Raw genomic sequence first — 17,498 nt, 5'->3', positions numbered from 1 at the left:
TCTGGTGTCTTTCAGCTTCTTCTTCACAATACCCCACAAATTCTCTACGGGGTTCAGGTCAGGGGAGTTGGCAGGCAAATCAAGGACAGTAATGCCATGGTCAGTACACCAGTTACTGGTGGTTTTGGCACTGTGGGCAGGTGCCAGATCATGCTGGAAAATGACATCATCTCCATAGAGCTTTTCAACAGATGGAAGCATGTAGTGCTCTAAAATCTCTAGAAGCGTCTGACTTGGGCTATGGAAAAGAAGCACTGGACAGTTGCAGAGTGGTCCAGAGTCCTGTTTTCAGACGATAGCAAGTTTTGTATTTCATTTGGAAGTCAAGGAGCTAGAGACTGGAGGAAGGCTGCAGAGGAGCAAAATCCAAGTTGCTTGAAATCCAGTGTGAAGTTCCCACAGTCAGCAATGGTTTGGGGAGCCATGTCAGCTGCTGGTGTTGGTCGACTGTGTTTCATCAAGTCCACAGTCAATGCAGCTGTGTACCAAGAGATTTTAGAGCACTACATGCTTCCATCTGTTGAAAAGCTCTATGGAGATTATGATTTCATTTTCCAGCATGATCTGGCACCTGCCCACAGTGCCAAAACCACCAGTATATATATGTATATATATGTATATATATATATGTATATGTGTATATATATATATATATATATATATATATATATATATATATATATATATATATATATATATATATATATATATATATATATATATATGTGTATATGTGTATATGTATATGTATAGTTACTTTGCATGCAGTCCGGCCACATTTTTTTAAGCCCAATACGTCCCCGAGTCAAAAGATTTGGACGTCCCTGACCTAATTTTCCTAAGGGAACTCTCGTGAAGGAATCAATAAAGTACTATCTATCTATCTATCTTGTACTGCAATATTTGGCCATTTGAACAGGATGTATTTAAAAATAAAGGAGCAAACAAGTATGTGTTGCCATCTAGTGGGTGTAAGGCATCACTACAGTTTTCAATGGCTTTTTCTGTCTTGTTTTACTTGCAACAATTAGTCCAATGTCTCCCATTAAGTGCTTTTGAAAACCTTCTTTTTTGAGGCTATATTAACTGCACTCTATCAGTAGTTTACTACAGTAACAATAGAAATTGCAATTCTTGAAAAGAGGCAGAAATAGATAGACCACAGTGGGTGGTTCTTACATCACAGCCCATAGCAATAGACCAAAAGTTTACCCCTCCAATTCTAAACAACACACCAGTTGGACATGATTTGACTCACTGATTCCTGACTTGAACTATTTTCAGATGGAAAGTGCAGGTCTCTTCCAAAGGCCTCTCTATTCGCAAACCAAAGGTGAGTTTGTCATTTTGATGTAGCGTATGATATGTCAAACATTTTGATTCTCCACTCGACAAAAACATGCAAGTTATATTAATTGGAAACTATAAGGGCCTGATTGGCTAAGATCCAAACAGCATACGATAACAAGTGTGAGCAATCTATGAAATACTGTGTACTATTGATGAGCGCGTTGCATGCTATTTACTAAGACTGCCTGACCTCTTCAGGTTTTGGCCATGAACAACTACTTCTCCGTGGGTCCTGACGCTCTGATGGCGCTGAATTTCCACACACATCGTGAGAAAACACCCTCCTTCTTCTCCAGTCGTATCATCAACAAGGTAAGGGCAGCTTCTATTGATTAAGAACTCCACTGAATATGTCTGTAAAACATGTTTTCTTTGCACTTTTTTATATTCCCCTTCCTTCAGGTGGTGTATTTCCTGTACGGCACCAAGGACTGTTTAGTGCAGGAATGCAAAGACCTGGATAAGAGGATTCAGGTACAAAGCAGCAAATATGATCACTGTGGTTTTACTTGACATTTTTTTTATGAATGATATGTGATTGATAACTGTCTACATCATTAGGTACCCCACACCTGCAAAATCCATTCAGCAACACAAAAACAATATGAAATATTCTGCCTTCACAAAGATAATTATGTTCAGTTTTGATGTTTGGTTGCTTCAGACATAACTCATGATTGTAGAAAATTTTTTTTTTTAAATATTTAATGGACAAATAGTTCAACAATTATTTTGAAAAATAGTTAAATTATTTTAGAAATAAAAATAAGTATACAGTAGAACCTCGATTCTTGAGCGTGTTTCATAGAAGACACACACACACACACACACACACACACACATGCGCACTTACACACATATATATATATATATATATATATATATATATATATATATATATATGTATATATATGTGTGTGTGTGTGTGTATTTATATATGTATATATATATATATATATATATATATATATATGTATATATATATATATATATATATGTATATATATATATATATATATATATATGTATATATATATATATATATATATGTGTATGTATGTGTGGGAAAAAATCACAAGACTATTTCATCTCTACAGGCCTGTTTCATGAGGGGTTCCCTCAATCATCAGGAGATTTTAATGGGAGCATTCACATACCATGGTTTGTATAGGGCACAGAGTGGGTGGGTACAGGCTGGCGTAGGGGCGTGGTGATTGGCTCATGTGTTACCTAGGAGGTGTTTCCGTCTGTGGCGGCATGCTGATACAATTTCGCTGCGCTTGTTGAGGGATGACAGGTCTGCGACAGCATGCCGCCACAGACGGAAACACCTCCTAGGTAACACATGAGCCAATCACCACGCCCCTACGCCAGCCTGTACCCACCCACTCTGTGCCCTATATAAACCATGGTATGTGAATGCTCCCATTAAAATCTCCTGATGATTGAGGGAACCCCTCATGAAACAGGCCTGTAGAGATGAAATAGTCTTGTGATTTTTTCCCACACATACATATATTGCGCTCTACTACGGTATCGAGCACTATGTTTTGGATAACCTTATTAAGACATATATATATATATATATATATATATATATATATATATATATATATATATATACACATTAGGGCTGTGAATCTTTGGGTGTCCCACGATTCGATTCAATATCGATTCTTGGGGTCACGATTCGATATATATATATATATATATATATATATATATATATATATATATATATATTAGTGTTTAAGTCCGTATCTTCAGAAAGGTTCGTATCGTTGCCTATTGTGCTGTCTCTGTTTCGCTGCTTGCTTGATGTACACGTGTTATTCCCAGTCTAAAAGAAGCTGTGTGTCTTGTGCATTCGCCTTCTTTTGTTCTGCTCTCCCACACCCTTGTGAGTGCATTTTCTTTTGTTTATTAAATCATATTATTTTACGTACCCTCTGCATCTTGTCTGCTGCATTTTGGGGTCGCGTCGTTAAATTGCCTTCCACATCCGTCCATCTATCCATTTTCTACCGCTTATTCCCTTCGGGGTCGCGAGGGGCGCTGGAGCCTATCTCAGCTACAATCGGGCGGAAGACGGGGTACACCCTGGACAAGTTGCCACCTCATCACAGGGCCAACACAGATAGACAGACAACATTCACACTCACATTCACACACTAGGGCCAATTTAGTGTTGCCAATCAACCTATCCCCAGGTGCATGTCTTCGTGACACATAAATATACCACAGGTTGAGAACCACTGCTACATACTATAGACATGTGGCCACTATATGCGGGTTATCCGCTATTACAATTAATTCTTGGCCATCTTAATTTTTTAGCCATTACATGTACATGTTTTGATCCTTGTGCATGTGATTAATTGATAGAAATAGCAATATTTTTTTTCTTTTGATTTTGTAAACGAGCAACACATTACTAAAAGAGCGCAGAAGACCTCTGCCAGGTTCTATCTCCAGGCACTAAAGAATACTTTGAAAAAATAATTTATGATATTTCCTGAAAGTTTAATCATAATCTTCCTATAACTATTTGAGCTATGTTGTTGTAGGAAAGAAAGAATACCGACACCAAGCGGTAGAAAATGGATGTATGGATATACACGCTCATATATTTGTACATTAGTACATTTGTGTCCAGCCTTTACCCTTTACTGCAAACTACAATCAAAATAATACACTTTTTAAAAGGAAAACACCAACTGCAATATTATGTCCCAGTAAGTATTCTACTTTTTGCACTCTTAACAAATATTAGACATGATTTCTTATAAGTTACCATGTTCATTTTTAAGATAGCAACTGGTGGCAGCTTAGTACTGTATATCTGTAATATTATTATTTTCCTGGATTTGAGCATTGTTTTTACATGTGTGTATGTGTGTGTGCTTCTACCACAGCTGGAGCTTGATGGCGAGAGGGTGGAGCTGCCCAGCCTGGAGGGCATCATTGTTTGTAACATTGGCTACTGGGGGGGTGGCTGCAGACTCTGGGAGGGAGTGGGAGATGAACCCTGCCCTCCCACACGGTAAGACTGACATGAACATAAATGAACATGGACAAATAAAAGCTTTATAAGAAGGGATAAACAACAACAACTCGCTGAATTGTCCTCCTTGTATGAGGCCGCCCAGCCGACACACACACTTGTCACTATCCCTGTGGTGTAGTCACCGTTTGAAATCACAAAAGTCCTTAACTTTAACAGCCAGGTCACACAATGATTAGGTATAAAATGTTAAATCCAATTTACCTTTACATGTGTTTGCAGCTGGAGGAATGGGGCAGTGTGGACAACATTGTGGATACTTCCTGAATGTTCCAACCACACACCTTGCTTGTCCAATTGTTTTCTTTGGACTCAAATAGACTAGCAAAACTAGAAAAAAAAGGCTAACAAGTACACAAAGTAGCAATTAGCACAGTAGCTAACGACAGCACGGCTCTGCTGACTGAATGATCACAGAAGTCGATCAGCACGCCCACAATGAATGTGCTGCCGGGCATAAAATGGTTGTCCTGCAGGCACGTACGTACACCAAAGTCATACCTGCCAACTACTCCGGTTTTCCCGTAATTAGTACGGTTTTCATCAACCTATTCCGGGTTACGGTTGCAGTGATAAAAAATACGGTTTTTCATTAATTAAATTTTTTTTTTTTTTTTTAAGTTTTATTCACGAAATCGCGTAACAACAATGACAATCGACACTGCTTCCCGTAACTTCCTATCGAGCCATTCCGAATGCCATGCGCGAGGCTATTTATAGCACCGCTGCCAAGCACGAGGCACCAGTTGCCATTGTTTCCAAACGAGCGAACGATCATGGAATCAGCCGGAGAAAAATCGCAAACGAGTCTTAAACCGAAAAGAAAACTGCAGTCATTCCGTGAAGAATATTCAAAAGCCTATTCGGGAATAATTATCCGTTCCAAAAAGGGTGAAAACTACGCGAATTGCACCTTGTGCAGACAAGATTTTTCGATCGGACACGGAGGAATTAGCGATTGAAGAAATCTTGTTAAATGTTGACAAAATACAGAAGTATGTCCTTTCATATTTTTGCAGTGCTATTTCTGTTGAAAAGTTAAAATGATTACATTAGAGATGTGATGTGCCACTTTTCAAGTGTCTGATGGCTTAAATTAATTTTCATTAATTTTTCATATTTTGAATTCTTTTGAAAGGCTTACAAAAGAACTACATTTGAATTGTAATTCCATGCTATTGACAGGACTATTAATTTTAATGAAGTTAGCTTACCATGTTTACAGTATGATAGTTGTGATAGAAATGTGAATTTTAGGCACAGAATATTTTTTACAATTGAACAAGGCAGTAGATTATACAAGCTTGGACAGAAAGTTAATAATGACACCAATTTTTTTTTTAATGGAATTGTTTAGTACTGTTTTACCATTTGTTTACTGTAAAAAGTGTTTATACTGTTTATACTTTCAATTAACAAATTGAAGTCTTGTGAAAGGTTGACAGGATAACTGGCATTAACTGTCCAAATAATTTCAAACTATTGAAGTTAGCTTACAGAATAAACATGTCAATCAACATATGATTTTTGCTGTAATATTTTTGTTTTGAAAAGTCACTGTGACTGATAGAAAAGTGATGGTTTTAGCAACATTTTAACCTGTCTGAATGCTAATAATCATTTTGCGTCGGAGGGCGAACCTGAACCCCCCACCAGGACTTTGTCCTGGACCTACCGGGGCCTGCGGCCCCTGGACCCTGGCTACTAGGTTTTTCTGATTTCAAAAGTTGGCAGGTATGCAAAGTATACAGTGGCTCTAATTGCGTCATTTTCAGTTTACGAACCTTTACGTCGCGCAAAATATACTACCTCTGTGTAATGCTTCATTCACTTTGCATGCCCCTTGAAGCAATCAAGGGCTGCCATTGATGACAACAGTTTCTGTATATGTCGGAATGGCCATTTTGAAGAGGCAGGTCCCCCTACATCACATCCTGTTTACGTCCTGTACACACCGGCGATAAGGCGCTTTTGGTAGCCATCCACAAGTATTTGGTTGAATTTTTGACCACTCCTCTTGACAAAATTGGCGCAGTTCAGCTAAATTTGGTTTTCTGATATGGACTTGTTTCTTCAGTTTTGTCCAGGGAAGGCCATTCTAAAACCTTAATTCTAGCCTTGATTTAGCCATTCCTTTACCACTTTTGACATGTGTTTGGGGTCATTGTCCTGTTGGAACACCCAACTGCGCCCAAGACCCAACCTCCGGGCTGATGATTTTAGGTTGTCCTGAAGAATTTGGAGGTAATCCTCCTTTTTTAGTGTCCCATTTACTCTCTGTAAAGCACCAGTTCCATTGGCAGCAAAACAGCCCCAGAGCATAATACTACCACCACCATGCTTGACGGTAGGAATGGTGTTCCTGGGCTTAAAGGCTTCACTTTTTCTCCTCCAAACATATTGCTGGGTATTGTGGCCGAACAGCTCAATTTGTGTTTCATCTGACCACAGCACTTTCCGCCAGAAGGTCTTATCTTTGTCCGAGTGATCAGCAGCAAACTTTAGACGAGCCTTAAGGTGTCGCTTCTGGAGCAAGAGCTTCATTCTTGCATGGTAGCCATTTCGGAGATCTTCAACGGCGAGTGGCACTTCTGACGACTTTATTTCCACAATTGTTGCACCTTGCGCTGGTCAGAGCTGTGTCAGATCGTCCTAGAGATCACTTTGTGTGATCAGAATTGCTTTAAAGATGTCCAAACTCTCACGGTCTTGCTGTATAGCTTTGTGTTGCTAGACAACTGCTTTGAGCTAGCGTTTTTGCTACTTAGCCCCCGGTTTGCGGCACCTTTAGTTCGAGGATTTTATCATCAAAGAGGGCTTTGTTCCGCAGCCAGTCTTTAATTTTGGTGAGACCTAAAAAGATGCCACAGCGTTTTCTTTGTTACAGCATCGGTAGGTTGTGAGTTAAAACCCCGGCCAAGTCATACCAAAGACTATAAAAATCGCGCCCATTACCTCCCTGCCACTCAGCATCAAGGGTTGGAATTAAGGGTTAAATCACCAAATTTCACCACACCTAGTGTGTGTGTGTGACTATCATTTGTACTTTAACTTTAACTTTTAACAAAGGAGAAGGCCCTACCTGGACACATTCGATGAAGGATCGCCTCACACTGCTAGTTTGTGCTAATGCTAGTGTTGACTAGGTGAAGCCACTGCTCATTTACTACTCCGAAACTTCCAGAGTGTGCAAATCATGGTGGAAAATAAAGTATTTGGGACCCTACAAACATCAAGATTTCTAGCTCTCACAAACCTCTAACTTCTTCTTTAAGAAGCTCTTCTGTTCTCCACTCGTCACCTGTTTTAATGGCACCTATTTGACACGTGACCAAAGCCTCAAACAGACTCCAAACTCCACCATGGCCAAGACCAAAGAGCTATCAAAGGACACCAGGAACACAATTGTAGACCTGCACCAGGCTGGGAGGAGTGTATATCTACAATAGGTAAGCAACTTGGTGTGAATAAGTAAACTGCGGGAACAGTTTTTAGAAAATGGAAGACATACAAGACCTTTGGTAATCTTCATCGATCTGGGTATCCACGCAAGATCTCATCCTTTTGGATCAACCTGATCATAAGAGCGGTGAGCAAAATTCCCAGAACCACAGGGGGGACCTGGTGAATGAGCTGCAGAGAGCAGTAACAAAGGTTACTATCGGTAACACACCACGCTGACAGGGAATCACATTCTGCGGTGTCAGACGTGTCCCTCTGCCTGTGACCTGTGTATGATCCAAAGGAGAATTGGGAGAATGTCATGTGATCAGATGAGACCAAAATAAAAAATGTTGTTAAAAAAACAAAACAATTTGTCATGTCTGAAGGAAGAAGAATGAGGAGTCCCAAGTAAACCATACCTACTATGAAGCATGGTTGTGGAAACCTCATGCTTCGGGGACTGTTTTTCTGCAAAGGGGACCGGACGACTGATCAGTTCTTAGGAAAAATGAATGGGGCCATGTATCGTGAGATTTTGGGCAAAACCCTCCTTCCATCAGCGAGAGCCTTATGACAGTAATCCCAAACACACCGCCCGGGCAAAGAAGAAGCTCCTGAAGTGGCCAAGCCAGTCTCCAGACCTCAACCCAATATAAAATCTGCAGAGGGAGTTAAAAGTCTGTGTTGCTTAGCGGCAGCCCCAAATCATCATTGCTCTAGAAGAGATCTGCATGGAAGTGCAGCCCTTTGAGACACTCGTGATTTAAGTAAACTTTGATTGATTGATTGAAGAAAGGGCCAAAATAGCAGCTGCAGTTTGTGCAAACCTGGTGAAGACCGACAGAAAATGTTTGACCTCTGACATTGCCAACAAATGTTATGTTACAAAATATTGAGCTGAACTCTTGTAATTGATCAAATACTTATTTTTACACACACCTACACACATATACCGGTATAGAGAATCAGCCGGCTTCGCTAGGCCCAAGCTCATCTAAGATGGACTGATGCAAAGTGGAAAAGTGTTCTGTGGTCTGACGAGTCCACATTACAAATTGTTTTTGGAAACTGTGGACGTCGTGTCCTCCGGACCAAAGAGGAAAAGAACCATCCGGATTGTTCTAGGCGCAAAGTTGAAAAGCCAGCATCTGTGATGGTATGGGGGTGTATTAGTGCCCAAGGAATGGGTAACCTACACATCTGTGAAGGCACCATTAATGCTGAAAGGTACATACAGGTTTTGGAGCAACATATGTTGCCATCCAAGCAACGTTATCATGGACGCCCCTGCTTATTTCAGCAAGACAATGCCAAGCCACTCGTTACTACAGCGTGGCTTCATAGTAAAAGCGTGCGGGTACTAGACTGGCCTGCCTGTAGTCCAGACCTGTCTGCCATTGAAAATTATAAAGCCTAAAATACCACAACGGAGACCCCGGACTGTTGAAACAACTTAAGCTGTACATCAAGCAAGAATGAGCAAAAATTCCACCTGAAAAGCTTCAAAAATGGGTCTCCTCAGTTCCCAAACGTTTACTGAGTGTTGTTAAAAGGAAAGGCCATGTAACACAGTGGTAAAAATGCCACTGTGCCAACTTTTTTGCAATGTGTTGCTGCCATTAAATTCTAAGTTAATGATTATTTGCCAAAAAAAATTAAGTTTCTCAGTTCGAACATTAAATATCTTGTCTTTGCAGTCTATTCAATTGAATATAAGTTGAAAAGGATTTGCAAACCTTTGTATTCTGTTTTTATTTACGAATTACACAACGTGCCAACTTCACTGGTTTTGGGGTTTGCACATCAACAATATGATTTGTGGGTGGACAGGACAAAAAAAAAAAGGTAAATGAGGTTTTATTGTATTTTTATTTGCTCGGCGGTTTGTAAATGGAAAAGTTCATATAATGAACAAGGAGTTCGTAAATGGAGGTTCCACTGTACAATGCAACTGTTACAGCATAAAGATGAGGCTTTCATGCAAAGCAGACTGGGGGTTTATTTACAAAAGAGTGTGACAAAGCGAAAGTTTTATCAGGCTCGCCATCACTTCTCCTTTACTTGACCTCACATGCACGAGGTCACCATGGTAACGAGAGGTCTGCCGTCTCTCCGGCAGGTTGGACGACGGTCTGCTGGAGGTGGTGGGTGTGTTTGGTTCCTTCCACTGTGCTCAGATCCAAGTCAAGATGGCGAACCCAGTACGACTGGGACAGGCTCACACAGTCAGGGTGAGCGCGCACGCACACACACACACACGCACACAATTTCACAAGAAAAAGCTCATGATTTCACAAGAAAAACTTTGAATTTTGGTAGTATTATAATAAAATTCGTCATTTTACTGAACGCAAGTCAACATTTTACAAGAAAAACTGAACATTTGTGCAATATTACGTTAAAAGTTGGAATTTTACTCAATAACAGTCGCCATTTCACAAGAAAAGCTGAACATTTTGGCAATTTTATGAAAAGTCATAATTTTACTCTACGAAAGTCACAATTTTATAAGAAAACTAAAAAATGTTGGCAATATAATAATAATTGGAATTTTACTTTTACAAAAGTCATAATTTTACTAAAAAAATTACAAGTTACTTTTGGCAATATAGTGTATAACAGGATAATGCATACATTTATCATTTGTTTTCAAAACGTTTACAAAAAAGTTGGACCACTAAAAATGTACTGTGGGACCCCATTTTTATGACTTGATGGGATGCCCGGGACCCCATTTTGAAAATTCCTAGCACCAACACTGATGGAGTATTGGTGCGTGCAAAACAGCAGCAGGCGGCTGTGGCCTGCGGGCCGCTTCTAATACTAATCACTAGGAGTGTAACGGTACACAAAAATTTCGGTTCGGTACGTACCTCGGTTTAGAGGTCACGGTTCGGTTCATTTTCGGTACTGTAAGAAACAACAAAACATACATTTTTTGGTTATTTATTTACCAAATTTGTAAACAATGGCATAACATACATATACACACATGGTCCATTGCCAGGGTTAATGTGGTCAACATATATAAAATAAAAACTAAATAAGATAAGGCTCAGAATGGTTTCTTAACAAAACCTTTCTACATATAAAGTGCTTTTTTTGATTGATTGATTGATTGATTGATTGATTGAGACTTTTATGAGTAGATTGCACAGTACAGTACATTCCGTACAATTGACCACTAAATGGTAACACCCCAATAAGTTTTTCAACTTGTTTAAGTCGGCGTCCACGTTAATCAACATTAAACTGCCTCAAGTTGTTACTCAGATTAAATACAATGACAAAACTGTTCTTCTACATATAAAAAGTGCAACATTAAACAGTTTCAAGTCAACTCAGCCTCAGATTGACTTTTCTTCCCCCCCCCAGCCTGGCTAACTTGGCAGTAAGAGGATATATGGGCTTATTGTTCTTCCACCATAGAAGTGGGTCAACATCTAGTTTCGAATGCAATATGGTCTTAAATCTGCTGCAATAAAAACATTTGTTTTTGCTTTAGCCCTGCCTGACTCGCCGAGGAGAGGCTGCTTGAATACGTTGGTGACGCTTCAAATGGGTTAGCATGTTTGACGTGTTGTCAGAGGCAGCTGCTGAACAATGTCGCCAAACCTCCGTCCTCCATTGTTGTATCGCGCAGCCAAAGTGTTCCCAAACGGGAGATCTTAACGAGGCAGGAGGGTCTTCCAGCTCTGGCTTTTACATGTTGTCGTAGCCCAGTCGTTGCTAGCATGCCGTGTGTTGTGCCTCAGTGTGCATTGTTTACACAACGTGCGGTACGCTACTTAATATGTCCGTGTGGAAACTCGTTCGGTACACCTCCGAACCGAACCGAAACCCCTGTACCGAAATGGTTCAATACAAATACACGTACCGTTACACCCCTACTAATCACATATCATCCCAGGGGCCACAGATAATTCAATCGGCCCGCGGGCCTTGACTTTGACACATACAGTTAGGTCCATAAATATTTGGACATTGACACAATTTTCAGTATTCCAGCACTGTACAACACCACAATGGATTTGAAATGAAACAATCAAGATCTGCTTTAAGTGCAGACTTTGAGCTTTAATTTGAGAGTATTTACATCCAAATCAGGTGAACGGTGTAGGAATTACAACCCATTTTATATGTGCCTTCCACTTTTTAAGGGACCAAAAGTAATTGGACAAACTAATATAATCATAAATAAAATTGTCATTTTTTAATACTTTGTTGCAAATCCTTTGCAGTCAATGACAGCCTGAAGTGTGGAACACATAGACATCACCAGACGCTGGGTTTGGTCCCTTGTGATGCTTTGCCAGGCCTCTGCTGCAGCTGTCTTCACTTCCTGCTTGTTCTTTGGGCATTTTCCCTTCAGTTTTGTCTTCAGCAAGGGAAATTCATGCTCAATCGGATTCAGGTCAGGTGATTGACTTGGCCATTGCAGGACATTCCACTTCTTTGCCTTAAAAAACTATTTGGTTGCTTTCGCAGTATGCTTGGGGTCATTGACCATCTGCATTGTGAAGCGCCGTCCAATGACTTTTGAAGCATTTGGCTGAATATGAGCAGATAATATTGCCCCAAACACTTCAGAATTCATTCTGCTGCTTTTGTCAGCTGTCACATCATCAATAAATATAAGAGATCAAGATCCACTGGCAGCCATGCATGCCACTACCACCACCATGCTTCACTGATGAGGTGCTATGCTTTGGATCTTGAGCAGTTCCTTCCCTCCTCCATACTCTTCTCTTTCCATCATTCTGGTACAAGTTGATCTTGGTCTCATCTGTCCATAAGATGTTGTTCCAGAACTGCACAGGCTCTTTTACATGTTTCTTGGCAAACTCTAATCTGGCCTTCCTGTTTTTGAGGCTCACTGATGGTTTACACCTTGTGATGAACCCTCTGGATTTCCTCTGGTGAAGTCTTCTCTTAATTGTTGACTTGGACACAGATACACCTACCTCCTGGAGATTTTTCTTCATCTGGCCAACTGTTGTGAAGGGCTTTTTCTTGACAAGGGGAAGGATTTTTCTGTCATTCACCACACTTGTTTTCCGTGGTCTTCCAGGTCTTTTGGTGTTGCTGAGCTCACCAGTGTGTTCTCTCTTTTTAAGAATGTACCAAACAGTTGATTTGGCCTCATCTAATGTTTTTGCTATCTATCTGATGGCTTTGTTTTGATTTTTCAGCCTAATGATGGCTTGCTTCACTGATAGTGACAGCTCTTTGGACATCATATTAAGAGATGACCTCCCCAGATTCCAAATGAATATACCACACTTGAAATGCCATCTAGGCCTTTTATCTGCTTTTTGTAAATGAAATAAATGAAAAAAAACAAGGGAATAACACAAACGTGGCCATGGAACAGCTGAGTAGCCAATTGTCCAATTACTTTTGGTCCCTTAAAAAGTGGAAGGCACATATAAAATGTGTTGTAATTCCTACACCGTTCACCTGATTTGGATGTAAATACCCTCAAATTAAAGCTCAAAGTCTGCACTTAAAGCACATCTTGATTGTTTCATTTCAAATCCATTGTGGTGTTGTACAGAACTGGAATACTGAAAATTGTGTCAATGTCCAAATATTTATGGACCTAACTGTAGGTCAAATCATATCAGTGATATAGTTACAAAGATGGGAAGGGCTGTTGGTATTTCCAGGAAATGTGCTGCTTTTGTTGATCCACCTCTTCTTTGTCAAATTGTTAAGAGTTTAGTCTTGTGTCATCTTGACTATTGTTCTACAGTCTGGGCGTCTGCTGCAAGTGGTGAGATCAGTAAGCTCCAGATTGTCCAGAATAGGGCAGCAAGGCTGGTTCTTGGTTGTTCACTAAGAACCAATGTGAACCAAATGCATGCTTCTCTTTCCTGGCTAAAAGTGCAGAACAGGTTGTCAGCTAATACTCTTATATTGTTCAAATCAGTAACCGGTAGTAAAACTCTTGCTTTTCTCATGGCCCAAATAGTTTACAGTAGCACTAAACATAATCACAATACCAGGGCGTCCAGTGAGGGGCATTTTGTACTCCCTCGTCCCAGGAATAATGCTTTGCGGAAATCTTTTATTTATAGATCTTTATTGCTCTGGAATAACCTGCCTCAAATTCTCACCAGCATTGAAAGTAAACAGGTTTTTAAAAAGAGTAATAATTTATCTGAGGCTTTAAATTAGTTTGCTCGTTGATGATTTGTTTGGTTTTATATTGTGTAGTTATATTTATATGGTAATTATTATTCTGTGACTGTAAATTGTTTGCTTGTTTTCTTATTGATGCTTTTGTTTTTTATTTTTTTCTGTATTGTGTAGTTATAATTATATGCTTTTACTTGTAATTGTATTGAATTGTGGACCCCAGGAAGACTAGTGGGTTGTTGAGGCAACCAGCTAATGGGGATCCTTAATAAAAATCAAATAAAAAAATAGGATTTACAATAAACTCACAGGGAGCAGGGAAGCGAGGAAACAGCAGACCACGCGATGTAAATATAGAGACACGCGTTAGAGATCATGTCACCGCTACAAATAGTTGGTCTGCGTTAGCACTTATAATAACAATATCACTAATACTTGGTTAATATTCAAGTCATGAAATGTAAATGGAGCATTGTTGTCGCTTTTTGAATGGTTATTTATCGAATTTTATGAGCAAAGTAGAGGCTCTCCCCTGGGCTCCGCTGTAAGCGGACTTTTATTTACATTTATTAGGGCCCGCATGGCCCATTGTATAAGGACTCCCAAAGGGAGTCCTTATGCAATGGGACATAAGGACCTATTGAATTTGTAAGGTTTTATTATTATTATTATACCGGCCGCCTCTTTGAGCTGCAATTTGACCCACTTAACATGCGTCAAAACTCACCATATTTGACGCACACATCAGGGCTAGCGAAAATTGCCTTTTGATAAAAAAACCAAACCCCAAAAATAAATATTGCGCTCTAGCGCCCCCTAGGGAAAAAAAAACTAGACTGCCTGTAACTCCCACTAGGAAGGTCGGAAAGACATGAAACAAAATCCTCTATGTAGGTCTGACTTAGTTCTCATAATTTTACATCTTCGGGCTAAAATCAACAGGAAGTTGGCAATTCCCCCTTCAAGACAAAAAAGTACTAAAAACAGTAACTTTTGCCTCTTTGAGCTGTAATTTGACCCCCTTAACACGCTTCAAAACTCACCAAACTGAACACACACATCAGGACTGGCAAAAATTGGGATCTAATAAAAAAAACCTAACCCCAAATCTCAAAATTGTGCTCTAGCGCAATTTTTTAATAAAACGCACAAAAAACTGCTCCTCGGATGAAAAAACTGACAAAACTGCCTGTAACTCCCACTGGGAAGGTCAGAGAGACATGAAACAAAAACCTCTATGTAGGTCTCACTTAGACCTACATTTCATAAATTGACAACCCCCAGCAAAAATCAACAGAAAGTTTGCTATTCCCCCTTCAAAACAATTTTTTTGTAAAAACCGGTCACCTTCCTTCAAAAACGAACTCCTCTGAGCGCGTTTGTCGTTTCGCCTTCAAACTAACACAGGAGAGAGATTGAACCCTTGTGATTACAATGACAGAAGCGCTTTTTTTTCTAACTGCTCCGGTTTTGATTTTATGACCCTTCAAATACCCGCTGCGCTGATGCTGCTGCGCTGCTGTTTTCTCAAGATGGCTGCTTAAAAGCAGGAAGCACCTACGTGCCCACACAATGCAGACAAGGTAGGTACACTAGACAAAAGTCTTGGGACACTTCAGACTAAAAGTAGACAAAAGTATTGGGACACTTAGGACTAGCACCTGCCAAATACGCGGGCCCGACCAATGCTGCTTGCAGCTTTAATTTAATACTTAGAATGCATTAAAAAAAAATCCATCCTTCATAATGATTGTGAACGATAGGCAACATTCCAAAAAACATGTCCTCACTTTAACGTGTTCAGCAGCTGTACTAAGAGGAAATAATACATTTACTGTTATGTCTCATCTTTAGAAAAAGATTCAGATGTATTTTATTTTGTTTTTAAAAAAGAAAAAAAGAAAAAAAAAAGCTGTTTGACTTGAAGGAAACGCAGCAAATGCAACATTTTGTACTTGCACGTCGAATGTGACCTTGAGGATGCTCTCCCCAATTAACCGCAGCGTTTGCCTCACCAGCTGGTTCTGAAGAGCTCCACCATGCCCATGCAGGTGGACGGGGAGCCGTGGGCGCAGGGCCCGTGCACCGTCACCATCACCCACAAGACGCAGTGCCTCATGTTGTACCACAGCGCCGAGCAGACCGACGACGACGACGACGACGACGACGACTCCAGCGCCTCGGAGCCCGAGAGCCCCGCCCCTAACGACTCACCCGTGCCGCCGTGCGTGAGTCATCCCTGATTGTTTCATTATCATCTCACCTGTTGCTATGGTAACCACTACAATACACATCCACGTCACCAGAAGAATGTCAGCTAAGCGCTGAGGCGAAGCAATTTAGGACCAATTCAGACCAAAAGCACTTCAATGGACGGAAAACTTGTGACCTTATGTCATCAGTTAGCCTCTCAAGTTGAACTTGGAGGTGAGAAGACAGTGCTTCATATTGTTGACGACACATTTTAATACAATTCAACTGCCATTTTATGTGCGCACATACTGCCAACGCCTGACAAAAACGAGTCTTGCCAAAATAAGACTGCTTGCACGCATTACCATGTGACAGTATTTAGTCATGAGACACTGTATCAAGCAGACTAACTTAACTCCATCTTGTGTGCAGGAAACCACCAAGTAAAGTTGCTTAACTTGTTTTTTTTTTTTGCACACCAAAAAAATCAGGATGTTTAGTTTTTGGCTGACATTTCAGAATGAAGCGAAAATAATCTTTCAACTTCATTTGACCTTCAATAAACTTTTGAATGTTTTACACATTTTTACACAACTTGCTGTCAAATGAACTTCACCTATGAAGGTCAAAGGGGATCTCTGATGATTCTAATCTACATGTAAAACACTTCCTTCAGGTCTAGATAATACAGTCGTGGTCAAAAGTTGACATACACTTGTAAAGAACATAATGTCATGGCTTTCTTGAGTTTCCAATCATTTCTACAACTCTTATTTTTTTGTGATAGAGTGATTGGAGCACATACCGTATTTTCCACACCATAAGGCGCCCTGGGTTATAAGCCGCGCCTTCAATGAACGGCATATTTCAAAACTTTGTCCACCTATAAGCCGCCCCGTGTTGTAAGCCGCATCTAACTGCGCTAAAGGAATGTCAAAAAAACAGTCAAATAGGTCAGTCAAACTTTAATAATATATTAAAAACCAGCGTGATGTGGGCGCGCATGGAATCGTATATCAACATGGACGAAGCTGCGTGAAAAAAGCCACCCGGCCTCTTCGCGTAAACTTAAACTTACTTTAACCACTCGCTCATCTTTTCTTCATCCATCCCTTCGAGTTAGCTTTTATGATGACGCCGGCTGGAAAGGTCTCTTTTGGCAAGGTCTTCCTTTTGAATATCACCATGGGTGGAAGTTTCTGGCCATTAGCATGGCAAGCTAGAACCACAGTGAAGGATGACTTCTCATTCCCTGTGGTGCGAATATTCACCGTACGTGCTCCCGTTGTATCCACAGTGCGGTTCA

The 17,498-nt window shown here is 40.3% G+C and overlaps 1 protein-coding gene across 1 annotated transcript in view; it reads left to right on the top strand.

Moving 5' to 3' along the window:
• dgke (diacylglycerol kinase, epsilon) overlaps positions 1-17,238 on the top strand; it is a 39,574-nt gene extending 22,336 nt beyond the window's left edge. Inside the window, exons 6-11 of the mRNA XM_061988038.2 lie at positions 1,285-1,333; positions 1,549-1,662; positions 1,753-1,824; positions 4,266-4,393; positions 9,978-10,089; positions 16,018-17,238. Of these exons, the coding sequence (XP_061844022.2) occupies positions 1,285-1,333; positions 1,549-1,662; positions 1,753-1,824; positions 4,266-4,393; positions 9,978-10,089; positions 16,018-16,242 (700 nt within the window). The 3' untranslated portion in view covers positions 16,243-17,238. The remainder of the gene's footprint in view (positions 1-1,284; positions 1,334-1,548; positions 1,663-1,752; positions 1,825-4,265; positions 4,394-9,977; positions 10,090-16,017) is intronic.
• The last annotated feature ends 260 nt before the right edge of the window (positions 17,239-17,498 follow it).

Source organism: Nerophis lumbriciformis, linkage group LG27 (assembly GCF_033978685.3).
Source record: "Nerophis lumbriciformis linkage group LG27, RoL_Nlum_v2.1, whole genome shotgun sequence".
Lineage (NCBI taxonomy): Eukaryota > Metazoa > Chordata > Actinopteri > Syngnathiformes > Syngnathidae > Nerophis > Nerophis lumbriciformis.
This window is presented reverse-complemented; position numbering and strand designations above follow the sequence as displayed.